This window comes from Triticum urartu, chromosome 7 (assembly GCF_003073215.2).
Source record: "Triticum urartu cultivar G1812 chromosome 7, Tu2.1, whole genome shotgun sequence".
Lineage (NCBI taxonomy): Eukaryota > Viridiplantae > Streptophyta > Magnoliopsida > Poales > Poaceae > Triticum > Triticum urartu.
Genome location: NC_053028.1, coordinates 552,848,094 through 552,860,273, shown reverse-complemented (window position 1 = coordinate 552,860,273; position 12,180 = coordinate 552,848,094). Strand labels below are relative to the sequence as shown.

Below are 12,180 nucleotides of genomic sequence, written 5' to 3'. Positions count from 1 at the left end.
CACGGGAGGGTAGGACAAAATATGTCATGCAAGTTCTTTTCCATAAGCACGTATGACTATGTTCGGAATACATGCCTACATTATATCAATGAACTGGAGCTAGTTCTGTGTGACCCTAGGTTATGACTGTTACATGATGAACCGCATCCGGCATAATTTTCTATCACCGATCCATTGCCTACGAGCTTTCCACATATTGTTCTTCGCTTATTTATTTTCCCGTTGCTATTACTATCGTCACTACAAAATACCAAAAACATTGCTTTTACTACCGTTATCTTTTGCTACCGTTATCACCACTATCATATTACTTTGCTACTAAATACTTTGCTGCAAATATTAAGTTTCCACGTGTGGTTAAATTGACAACTCAGCTGCTAATACTTAAGAATAATCTTTGACTCTCCTTGTGTCGAATCAATAAATTTGGATTGAATACTCTACCCTCGAAAACTATTGTAATCCCCTATACTTGTGGGTTATCACATCTTGCGGCAAAAAAACCGTGACTTTCGCGAAAGAAAAAGAAAGAAAACACGTTTTTCCCGTGTAAATTTTTTTCAAACTTTTTTTTATCAAAAAGCTAAGGAAGACCGGAGAAAAACCAAAACGTCGAAAAACCCCGAAAAAAACCCGTTTAAAAAGCCGAAAATGCGTGCGGAAAAATAAAAAAACAAAATTTGAAGGAAGGAAACGTCCAGAGCACGACACGTGGCGAATGACTGAGAGCACGCCAAGTGGCGCTGATCGTTGCGAGGCTTCCGAAGGAGCGCTCGTTAACTAGTTGTTTAAAAAAAAGAAAAATCGTATGAATATGCGAATCTTTGATTGAGTGAATCAAACGAGCAGTGAAGAAGAAAAGGACAAGAAAAGGTCGGCAGTCTCTTACACGTGGCCCCGCGTGTCATCCGCGTATGGATAACTTCGTATCGAAGTCAAGCTCTGTTTTTTTTTTAATCTGAGAGGAGCTCTGTTCTTATCCACTTTCTCACCCTACCGCCTCCCTCCGTTCACAGCATACTCGCACGAAACACCCCAAACAATATTCTATTCCACACACACCATCCTGCACCTGTCTAACAAGAGGAAAGCCTTACACGAGGCAGCTTAGAAAACAACAAGGTCTCTTTTGCAATTGCCCCCCGATTTTTTCGGACGGTAGAAACGGAAGGGGGAGAGCGCAGAGGAGAGGCGAGGCGAGACGCCACCGAAAGAGGAGAGAGCCATCAGCCATGGGAGGAGGCGTCATGCGCACCGCCGCGAAGGTCGGCCTCGCCGGGGGCGCCGCGGCGGCGGCGGGCCGCTTCCGCAACGTCGCCCCGTCCTTCGCCACGGCCCCCGCGGCCGAGGCCGCCGCGGCGGCGCCGCTGCTGTCCGCGGCCGGGGAGATCCCGCCGGTGGCGCCGGCCGGGTCGCAGTGGGCGTCCTGGGAGGTGGACGACTGGGAGTTCGCGGACTGGAGGTCCGAGTCGGCGTCCGAGGCCGACGTGGCCGTGGTCGGGGGGCCCAGGCTGGTCTTCGCCCCGCCCTCGCGGGAGGAGGCCGAGGAGGCCACCGCCGAGCTCCGGGAGGCTATTGACAGGTGACTTGGATGCATTTCTTCTCGGGATTTTTCGAATTGGAGATCGAATTGCTCTCTGGGTTTTCTCCGGCACAGTTGATTTATTCTGATTGCTTTGGGCGATGGTCTGGAATATTAAGAAGCTTTATGCTCTCTTGATAATATGCCCGTTCTGATTTGATGGTATCAAATTGGTCTGTGAGGGTTAGGTTTTCGATTCTTATACTGCTTAAATTTGCCTGGGCGCTTATAGGGATGCTTATATAAGGAAAATTAAACACTGTACCAAGTTAGAAAGTGCTTACACCAAGAGCTGTTGTTTCCAACGCCTACACTGTAACTGTATCTACTTCAGTACTTCACAATAAAGAGAATAATTCTTCTACGACGTGAAATTTATGTTCACCTTGTATGTGATGGGTCAATTATGGTGCAGTTGAGGGGATTGTTCAATTTTCACTCGAGAAGTATCAAATCAGAACTAGTTTTATCACTGTCAAAAGGAAAATAAATATGTCAGGAAGTTTGAAGGACCGTTTGTGTTTTAAATTTGTTACTCCATTCTTCAGTTATCACTAAGAACTCAAGACATCACTTCCCCAATATATTAGTGAGTACTCCCTCGGTAAAGAAATATAAGACCGTTTAGATCACTAATTCTTCTATCCCTTTACAGAGGGAGTAGTAAATAAATGAAGGCGACTCCAGTTTGTTCCCTGTACGTTACTCCAGTTGACCAATTCATGTTTGTTCATTCAACAAGCTAACCTTGAACAGGCTATGATATCGTCACATCTGTACAACTCTGTCCCTTCAGTTCTCTTGTATATTGCAGGAGAAAACCCTCTGTGCATCAAGTACAAATGTTGTGTTTGTTTACATTCAGTTTTTGCTACCTTTATGTTTTAGAATTTGTTGCATTTGCACGTATTGCCTTTTTCTTCATCTACATATTATGTTATTATATCCAAATGTTCTGAAGCCCTACAAAATGATTGTTTGTAGGGTTTATTTTAAAGAGACTCCAGTAGAAGTTGTTAAGGAACATGATCAAGAGCTTAGCAAGCTGGGAGCCGATGCATTAATTCCTGCTATGCCGGGACATGTAGTGCAGGCTTTTACATTGTTAAAATCAAGCCCAGAGGCACAGGTCTGTAACTGCATTGCTTCAATCAGTTGTTACTATCATCTATACGGATTGCACTGTTGTTTCTCTGTTGTTGGCTTTGTATACGCACAAAATATTAGTGAAGTTGCTTTTGAAAAGAGGCACTTGGGCAAATTGAATGCACCTGTTATCACTGAGGATTTGTTGTGTTGACATCATTCTGTGTTAGTCATCAATCAATTTATAGCTTGTTATTGTTGCTTTATGATGTTTCCTTTGATAATTTTGGTATGTTATGTACATTTAGTTTGTATATGAGTGTGTTGTAGTATAGTGTTAATGATATTTGTATGGAATGAATTTCCATCTTTTTAGTTGCGTCATTTCCCGAAAGCATGGCACCTTGTCATTAGATATTTAGTGTCAGGTGAATTTGTATGTAGCATATCAACATTTAGTTCACAGTGTTAACAAATTATTTTCATCTTTTGGTTGCATAGTTTTCAGAAGTACGACACTCATTAGATAATTTATGTCAAGTAATTAATTATATGTAGCACAATGAGATTTAGTTGAGCTGAGCCAGTTCTCAGTTCTGATATTCCGTTTCTTTCACTTACGTTTTTTATTTTGATCTCCAGAGCGTTGTTGCCTCGCTTGCATCAGATAAAAATGTGTGGGACGCGGTGTTGAAGAACGAGAGGGTTATGGAATTTTACAAGAGTCACCAGCAAAGTATGTTTCACCTTGTCCTAATCTCAAAAGTTACATCTTGGGTTTATTGTTTCTCGTGAACTGTACCGCCATTATTTTTCTGTGGGAATTGTATGTATGACCATTACTATCTTCTCTTGTGATACAGCTCTGGTCAATACTTTTCCTGAGGGCACCGACTCTAGTGACTCAGTAGAGTCACCGGAGAAATTTGAAGAGGCATCCCCAGAATATGCACTTCCCACTGCCTCGCCTTTGTCGGACTTTGTGGACAATGCGAAGAAGACGATGATGGAGATGGTTGACAACATAACCAACTTCTTCCAAGACCTGTTCCACAACCCGGCAGAAGCTGAGGCCCGACCGGGCTCATCCTCTAAAAAGCCTTCGTTCGCGGAGATGGCGGCTGGCGGATCTTTCATGGCTCTTGCCATGGCGGTCATCCTAGTTGTTCTGTTCAAGAGGGCATGAACATATACTACAAGTTCAAACGCCCTTGATGCCTATTGGGACTTAAATCTGTCGAAAATAACTCGTGTTATGAAGAACTATGGATGTATTGTACAGCGTGTGTCTCCTGCCGTACTGTGTCAGTTAAAACTTCCGAGTGTTGAGACCAGTTTAATAAAGACATGTTATGCTCCTGGTTAATTGGTAATGCTACGCTGTAGCATGGATATTTTATCTGTGTTTAGAGGTGTGATAACTTTTTTTCTTTTGAAAAGGCCATAGGCCATATATTAAGTAGTATAACCCCTTAAAAAGCTTTCTTTTATAAATTGGGAAATGCACTTAATTTTTAAGGGTGCCGAGGTCTTCTTTGTCATGGAGCAACACGACTCAACTTCTAACACATTATCTCCCACAAAAACCAGTGATAGCCTTCCAAATTAAAAAGACATGTTTTTTTCTAGCCAAAAAAAGACATGTTTTTCTTTCAAGGAAAAACTTCCGATATAATTCGAGGAAAAACTCCCTCATCAAAGTCAGGCAGAATTTGTTGTAATAGACCCTTGGAAGTTGTCGTGCTAAGGCTTTATAAAACCAATGCACCATAACATCAACCGCCGTCGAAGAAAATAAGTGTGAATCGAAGGATCCAACTTGTAAACACGCAAACGAAGACTAGATTCATGGAGATCCATGGAAGACCAACATCAAATCGAATCCCACGAGATCCGTAGGAGAAACACCTTCAAACGCCCTCCGATGACGCTAGACCTAGAAGCTTGTAAAACGGTGGTCGGAAAGTCGTTATGGATTACAGAGGTTTATGGATGTTGAAGTCTCTAGTCAAAGACAGAAGATAGTGATTGAGATGATGGTGAAGTCATTGGAGGAGATGTCAATGATGACGATTCCTTCGGCGGCGTTCTTACATCGCCAGAAGGGAGGGAGATAAAGCCTCCCTTCTCCTTCCTTGACCTTTCCCCTAGGTGGGAGAAGGATTCCCCCTCTGATTTTTGGTGGCCACGGTTGCGGAGCACGAGAGCCTCCTCATGTGATTTCATCTGACTCTCAAGGGGGTTGATTCTGGACGCTAAAATCCGACTCCTATCAGTGTTTTCCCAAAATTCAAAAAATCTAAAAATCTGGTGTAGCTCCAAAACTCCCGGGGCAACTTTGAGGACAAAGGGGAGTTTCATAAAGTTCCCAAATGTCAAGCTCCGTAAGGATCCCTTATAGAGGTATAAAGTATAGAAGGGATCCAGAGAGGGCATCCACCGCACCATTGACTCAGGCACAACGGCCACGACATCGAGATCCCCTGCCCCACCCAATACCGTCCTAACATGGGACTAGGTAGCATTCCATCGGGTCAGTCGAACTTATTAAAGAAATATCATTGGGTCACTCTTGTCGTGTGTACACCCACCTTCGCTACAAGACCGTCTCACACGCCCTCGCTAACGTACTAATGATCATGCTACTAAGGATACCCCTACTATCAAGTAGATCATGGACACAGCACACAAAACTATCACATTTTGTTGCCAAACACACCTCACACGATTTGATTCTCTTTATTACTATCTCACAATAAAAAGCAATATCATTTATCTATATATATATGCACACTTACATGAACATGCCATAAATTACTCAAAAACCCTGGATAAACCTCGTGGACATGGACTTAAAATACTCAACTATATGTTTGCTTATAGCTTCCACACCTCCAACGACGAAGACACCTTCCCAGCGACTCCAGGCAGCTGTCCGAGCTCTCCCCAATAATCGCCGTTGAAATTAATGCCCATGGGCTAAGGTATATCCGTACTTTCCACAGGCTCTACGAGCGGGCTGGCACCACCACTCCACGCCACCAAGACATATTCTTGTCGAACTCATGGTACTGAAGCACGAGAACTCAAAACACTAACTAGTTAAGATGATTTGTAATAGGTGGCGCCACACACAAAACAGAGGTTGGTGCTGCTATCGAAGATGATAAATGAACAGTGGGTGTTAGAATCTCATGGTTAGAAATTTCACCAAGCTTATAAAAGTTCCATACGGATGAAAAATAACAAATACAATATAAAAGATCATTTCAATTGAAAAATAACATTAAAAAATGTAAAGCTAGTCTTTGCTAACTTGTCATGTGTACCTATTCAACTCTTTTTTTATGTCAATGAAATGGCTGAATTTCGTGTAAACCTCCATGTGGGCTCATGCTAGGTTGGATCGGTACATCCCAACAAACATGCACGTTCATCCTCCTAGGACATTGTCAAGTCAAGCACGACCGAATTCACATCACCAATTCTCATCCATTTGATTAAAAGAACATACGTAATTTTAAATGTTTGTTATTGTCATGATGAGGGGCGTCGGATGCACATCAGACGGACACGCGCCGCGGTGGTTCCACCGGAAAAAAGGTCGAATCCAACGAGGAAGATACCGAACCCGTAAAGCAAAAGCGAAGCCAAAAAAAAGAAAAAAGAGCGAGGCCAGACAAACAGGCCAGACCAAGAGCGCCGCGTCCACCACCGCCGGCACCACCGCACGCGCTTGGGGATCGATCCCTCCCCCCGAACTCGCGCCTCGCGCCCGGTAGTTGTCCCCGCAGCATCTGCGCTGACCGGGGCCCCGTCGATCCGGCCGCCGCGTGGGGTTTGGTTGGGTTTGGGCTAGGCTGGGTTGGTCCCTCCCCGAGGATCCATTTTTAGTCGGATTCCCGGGTCCCTCCGCGGGGCTACTAGATTCCCGGGGGAGGGGATGGATTTGGCGTCGGTCAACGAGGAGCTCGCCGAGATCGACGGGCAGATCGCCGACATCTTCCGCGCATTGCAGTAAGCTCGACTGATTCCCTTCTCTCTCTTTTTTTCTCTATATGTTTGAATTTTGTCATGCTTCGATGAAGTGCCCGGTAGATCTCCTCGGTGCTGCTGTTGATTTCGCGTATGGAGATCGGATTGTTGCCCGTAGAGAAGCGCGTGTGTTTGTTGTAGTCTCCGCAGAAATGGTAGTAGTATAATGCGACTAAGAAATGGGGTGAATTGATTGGTGGATTGATGCTTTGGTTGATTTTTCTGCAGAAATGGGTTCCAGAAGCTCGACAAGATCAAGGATGCCAACCGCCGGAGCAGGCAGCTCGAAGAGCTCACTGACAAGATGCGAGATTGCAAAAGGTATTCCTTCCTTCTTTTCCTCTGTATAATACTGTATACAGACAGTTGGCACACATATACTTGGTAGTAAAACGGCAGTGTTTGAACTTGATAAGTATGAATGCTACATTTGGCAAGAGTGTATATGTGGCCCCTGTTTGGCTCATGTTAACTTATCCATTTGCCACTGCAATTGTTTCACTATCTTATAGTACCAAATAGTACGATGCAGTGCATACTACTGGCAACGCCTGCTTTGAGATCTTATCCATGTGATTAACTAGTAGCTTCTAAGACAAAAAGATAGCTGGTTTACTGAATTTTGATGTTGCATGAGCTTCCTTGACTCCTTGTAAGTCATAACAGTTGACAGTAGTCATTTTGCTTTTTTCCGTGTCCTTTATAGGCTTATCAAAGACTTCGAACGAGTTGTCAAAGATGAGGCAGGCAGTGTTGATCCCAACACTGCTAAATTTCTGAACGAGAGAAAGCAGTCACTGGTACTGTCATGGAAACTCATTGGTCCCAATAATTTATTTATAAACCTTGCTATTGTGATTCTTCAACTTTTAATAAGCCTGATTTTGTCCTATTTCGCAGATCAAGGAATTGAACTCTTATGTTGCTCTGAAGAAACAGTGAGTTTTTACCTATCTCGTAATGTCATTTGGCTTGTATTGTAGCCGACTTCTGCATACACGCCCACAAGGACTTGTCCTGTGTTTCTAATTTAATTTGTGCATTATAATCACTCATAAACTTGAAGGAATATGTTTCATCAGTTCTGGTAACATCTCGTGATCATATAAATATTGTTTGGATTTCAGACATGCAAGTGAAAATAAGCGAGTTGATCTTTTTGATGCCCCAAGTGGTGAAGATGCCTTTGGTGAAGAAAATGTCCTGTTAGCATCAAGTAAGTAGCAATATTCCAGTCCCAGTAAGCGAAATGATGTGATAGCATCATTCCTTTCGGGCTCAAGGACTACAAATATTCCTTCTTTTCTACGCTGAAAATGGTTGACAAATGCACTGAAAGAAAATAAACGTCTTTGACATGTCCAGTGTGGATTTGTATATCTCTTAGACAGATTATTGTTCTCAGCATGTTTTTTCTTCTGTAGATATGTCAAACCAGCAGCTAATGCAGCATGGAGACAATCTAATGGATGAGACTGATCAAGCTCTCGCACGATCTAAACAGGTTAGCTTTCTCCTGCAGTGTACCTTTTCGTGGTGGGTCCAGTAGTTCAGCCTTGTTGGTATGTGTTCATGTTGGGGCTGTAAATTTGAGTTACACATTAATATTTCATAAAATAACCTTCTGTTGGATTATGTGTGCAATTTAATAGTCAACCATTCGTTTTTCATTATGAGCTATCAAATGTGGAAACTCTTATATATTCTTGTCAGGCGTCATTGACCCTATGCCATAATTTGTTTATATAAGGAAATGTAGTGAACCACTCACATCTCTGTGTATAAAGTATTGCCATATTATTTTGATGTTTGGCTTGAGTGAATTACTCTATCTATACAGTACGGCCATATTATTTTGGTATTTGGCTTGGTTGTTTGCATGTACCTTAATTTATTGGAAATTAAAAAGCACAGACACAGGGACGGAAAGACTGGGATACGCATACGGAGATACGGGATACGGCATTTTCCAAAAACAGCCATTCAGGGATACGGCGAGTATATATAAAATAAAATAAAAATATGCCATGTAATATAGAGTTAAGACTGAAAATTAAAGAGAAAGAGATCAGAATAGAGAATACTGCCCCATTTGGTGTACCTGTCAGGCCAACAACAAGTAATCAATTCCAATCAACAAGCAAGCAGATTCGAGATTGAACAATGGACATTGAACAACATTACAACAGCACAAGCATTACTGCAAAAGCACTTATTCGACTATATATTCAGGCAAGCAGCAGCAGCACAAGCATTCAAATAGAGCAGCTGAGCAGGGCTTCCAGTAGCAGGCTAGCAGCAGCAGCAGCACAAGCGGGCAACAACAGCATAATATGGATAGCAAACAGAACAGCAGCAGCACAAGCAAAGAGCAGCAAGCATCCAGATCCAATAGCTTAGTAGAATAAATCTGAAGATTAAAAGTGGAAGAGGTTGAAGAATGAGGAGAGGCTGCTGGGTTATGTGCGGCTGCGAGGAGAGACTGCTGGTGCTGGTGCTGGAGGGGACGGTTGCCGGTCGAATCCAGGCAGTGGCGGCGACGAGTCCAGGAGGTGGCGACGCCTTCTCTGTGACTTGGGAGGTAGGGAGCACCTCTTTCTTATGCCGAGGGCGTGCGGGAAACCCTGCAAAATAGGGTTAGCTAATCGGCCGAGGCTGTTTTCTGGGCCAGGGTGCATCCCAAACGTGTCCCGGCATATCCCCGTCTTTTTTTCTTTTTTCTTAATTCGAACTTCGAGGATACTGCAAAATTCATGTATCCCCATACCTCGCCGTATCAGAATGATAGTTCGGCAATATCTGTCGTGTCCGTTCTTTTTAGACTGGAAGTTGTTTGTCTGTGTGTTTCATCTGCATCATTATTTTTATTCTATGTGCATGATGCCATGTTTGATAGATTCTTCTTTATTGCAAATGAGTTTATCGTACAGTATATGTTTAATTGTGCTAATTTTACTTTCTTGGAGCAAGTTGATATCTTTGTAAGAAATGTGTAAATGATTCTCTGCTTTTCTTGCATTTATTTGTTATAACTGTTTGTAGAAATCTATGCACGTGTACTTTGTTTTCCCTCGTGTATATCCAAAACTTATTTCTGTTGGTATGACCTATAACTGACTTGCGGGGCATCTCCCAAGGAAAACCCATTTATGGAAAATGTTTGAAGTTTCTGCTCACAAAAAGAACTATTGTGTTGTTGTTTGAATGTTTGATCTTATAAAAATGTTGTTCCTGGTTGTACAACTAGGTGGTTGGGCTGACTTATTACGATATGGTGGTTGGGCTTGCTCCTCTTTATCTGTCCTTCTCTTCTTGCAAGTGCTCATATAGGTTTCAGTTGCAAGTTTGTTTCCCCGTGCAGTCAGATATTCATCTCAATACAGACAAGTTATAAGCAAATGCTTGGTCACACATTGGATATTTCTGTTCTAAGTGTGGGCATGAGACTATTGCCCAAGTCCTTACCATTTGTATTTTTTAGTTGTTTTAAGCCTTTAACTGATAAATATACAATTTGTTGGGGCAGAACCTCAAGTTCTTACACAAATTGCAGTGCTCTTGCTTTCATAATAATGTGCTTCAATGCTTTATTATTGCTCCCACATACTGATTTCCTGTTATCTGTAGACTGTCCAAGAGACGATCAATGTGGGTACAGAAACTGCAGCTGCTCTCAAAGCACAGGCAAGACATTCTTTCTGATTCTCAGAAGCAGCCTGTCATTGTATTATGCTGTCTAAGAGGGACACAACATACCAGGGTTAACTTTTGGCTATTTCTTACCAGACAGAGCAAATGAGCAGGGTTGTTAATGAGCTGGATTCCATTCATTTCTCCATGAAAAAGGCATCAAAATTGGTGAAAGAAATTGGTAGGCAGGTAAGTACTTCTCTCTGGAAATCCTTACGTTTTCGCTGTCAACTCAATTGTTATTTATTTCCACTTTAAATGATGCAGGTTGCAACTGACCGCTGCATCATGGGATTGCTTTTTCTCATTGTCGCTGGAGTCATAGCTGTAATAATTGTTAAGGTGAGTGCTAGCTTCTTGAGTGACCTACTTAGTCACATTACTTGGTGTATTACACACACACCCAGCCAAGTAGGATAAATATGTTGGAAACTATACATAACTCGATTTGGCTACTTCCTTGCCTATTGGCCTTTTGGTTTGATGTGAGGTTTACAGAAGTTGGTGGGAATGCACCCTTCCTCAAGCAATCACTGTGCTGTTTGGTGGCGTGGATCAGATGCTTCCACACTAGCTCACTAAACGTAAAGACCACATGGCTAGAAGATAAAGATCAGGCAACCATTAATTTGCTGATTTACCCATTAATTGGGAAAACTGCCCATATCATGTATTCCATGACCGTTCTTTGTGGACTAAAATATATCCGAACACTAGTTCACTGTTCATGCACATAGACAGCCAGACAGCTGTTGGTGCATCGATATTTACGTGCTTTCAGAATTCTGTTACACTGCCTTAGTGGGGAGTGCATCGAACATTTGTGGACATGAAAAAACCGATAACTAACTTGTAGTATTACATTAATGTGTCTTTTATGTTCACCACGTTCTGGTTTTACAGTGCCCTTCTGATGATTTCATTGCAGATTGTGAACCCACACAACAAGGACATTCCTGACCTCCCCGGGCTCGCTCCACCGGTCGGCAGAAGGCTGTTGTCCATTGCAGAGGGCAAGTGAGCATCCACACAACACAAGTGTAAAATACCCTGATGAGGCGCCGTGTGCGGTCGCTTGGAAGTTCCTTGAGGCGCCGTGTGCGGTCGCTTGGAAGTTCCTTGAATCATGCCGCGCAAACTGTTGTAAACTTGTAAAACCGAAGCTTGCCAAACCACTGTAGAATTGTATGTTGTTATTCTTTTGACAAGCAGGCAGGTTTGTTTCTGGCAAGGACCGTATGTTCCCTGTGAAAACATTGACATCTGTATACTTTACACAGACAATCTGGAATCATGGCAGTGATACACACATACTTGAGTTTTGCAAATAACAGTTCCAGGTTGTGCTGTTACTTATGTGTAGTGGGTAGTCAATCTCTTGCGGGGCAGCTTGAAGAATCGTGGATGGGCCGCTCTGAGCCTTTGGTCTTGCAAGGAATTTCATGGCACCTGAGGCCGCCTTTTTCCCGGTTCAAGCTGCCCGATTTTCGCCCCCTTTCCAGTCAAAAGGTGTCGAGCAGCCGTCAAAAGATCAGCTCATCCATGGTGTTTTCAACGCCGTTCTGCACTAGCTCCAGATGGTGCACCATGTGCACTCTCTTCTACTATAACCTGAAAAGGACTCGCTAAATTAGAAAATCGTTTAGCGCAAAGATTCAGAATAAACAATGGGCACGGCGAGGAGAAAGCGGCAACCCGCCAACCCTTGAGAAACAAGAGCGTTGATCTCGTCGCCGTGCATGGCATGCTCCGATGGCCTCTGCCCGTCGGATTAGCGCGAATGGGGA

At 43.1% G+C, this 12,180-nt stretch overlaps 2 protein-coding genes across 3 annotated transcripts; both read left to right on the top strand.

Annotated features, from left to right (window-relative positions):
- The first annotated feature begins 1,145 nt into the window (after positions 1 to 1,145).
- On the top strand, positions 1,146 to 4,034 carry LOC125519185. Its single transcript, XM_048684059.1, has 4 exons — positions 1,146 to 1,582; positions 2,567 to 2,711; positions 3,311 to 3,404; positions 3,532 to 4,034. The coding sequence occupies exons 1-4, from the start codon at positions 1,233 to 1,235 to the stop codon at positions 3,852 to 3,854; spliced, it is 912 nt and encodes a 303-aa protein (XP_048540016.1). The 5' UTR covers positions 1,146 to 1,232; the 3' UTR covers positions 3,855 to 4,034.
- Positions 4,035 to 6,310: 2,276 nt separating this feature from the next.
- On the top strand, positions 6,311 to 11,702 carry LOC125521287 (novel plant SNARE 11-like). Of its 2 annotated transcripts, XM_048686348.1 has the most exons (11): positions 6,311 to 6,685; positions 6,932 to 7,024; positions 7,410 to 7,503; positions 7,604 to 7,641; positions 7,831 to 7,919; positions 8,128 to 8,207; positions 10,331 to 10,387; positions 10,490 to 10,582; positions 10,661 to 10,735; positions 11,322 to 11,451; positions 11,485 to 11,702. In XM_048686348.1, the coding sequence occupies exons 1-10, from the start codon at positions 6,612 to 6,614 to the stop codon at positions 11,412 to 11,414; spliced, it is 786 nt and encodes a 261-aa protein (XP_048542305.1). In that variant the 5' UTR covers positions 6,311 to 6,611; the 3' UTR covers positions 11,415 to 11,451; positions 11,485 to 11,702. The 2 variants fall into 2 exon arrangements, with proteins under 2 accessions (XP_048542305.1, XP_048542304.1); XM_048686347.1 differs by having other exon boundaries at positions 11,322 to 11,702.
- The last annotated feature ends 478 nt before the right edge of the window (positions 11,703 to 12,180 follow it).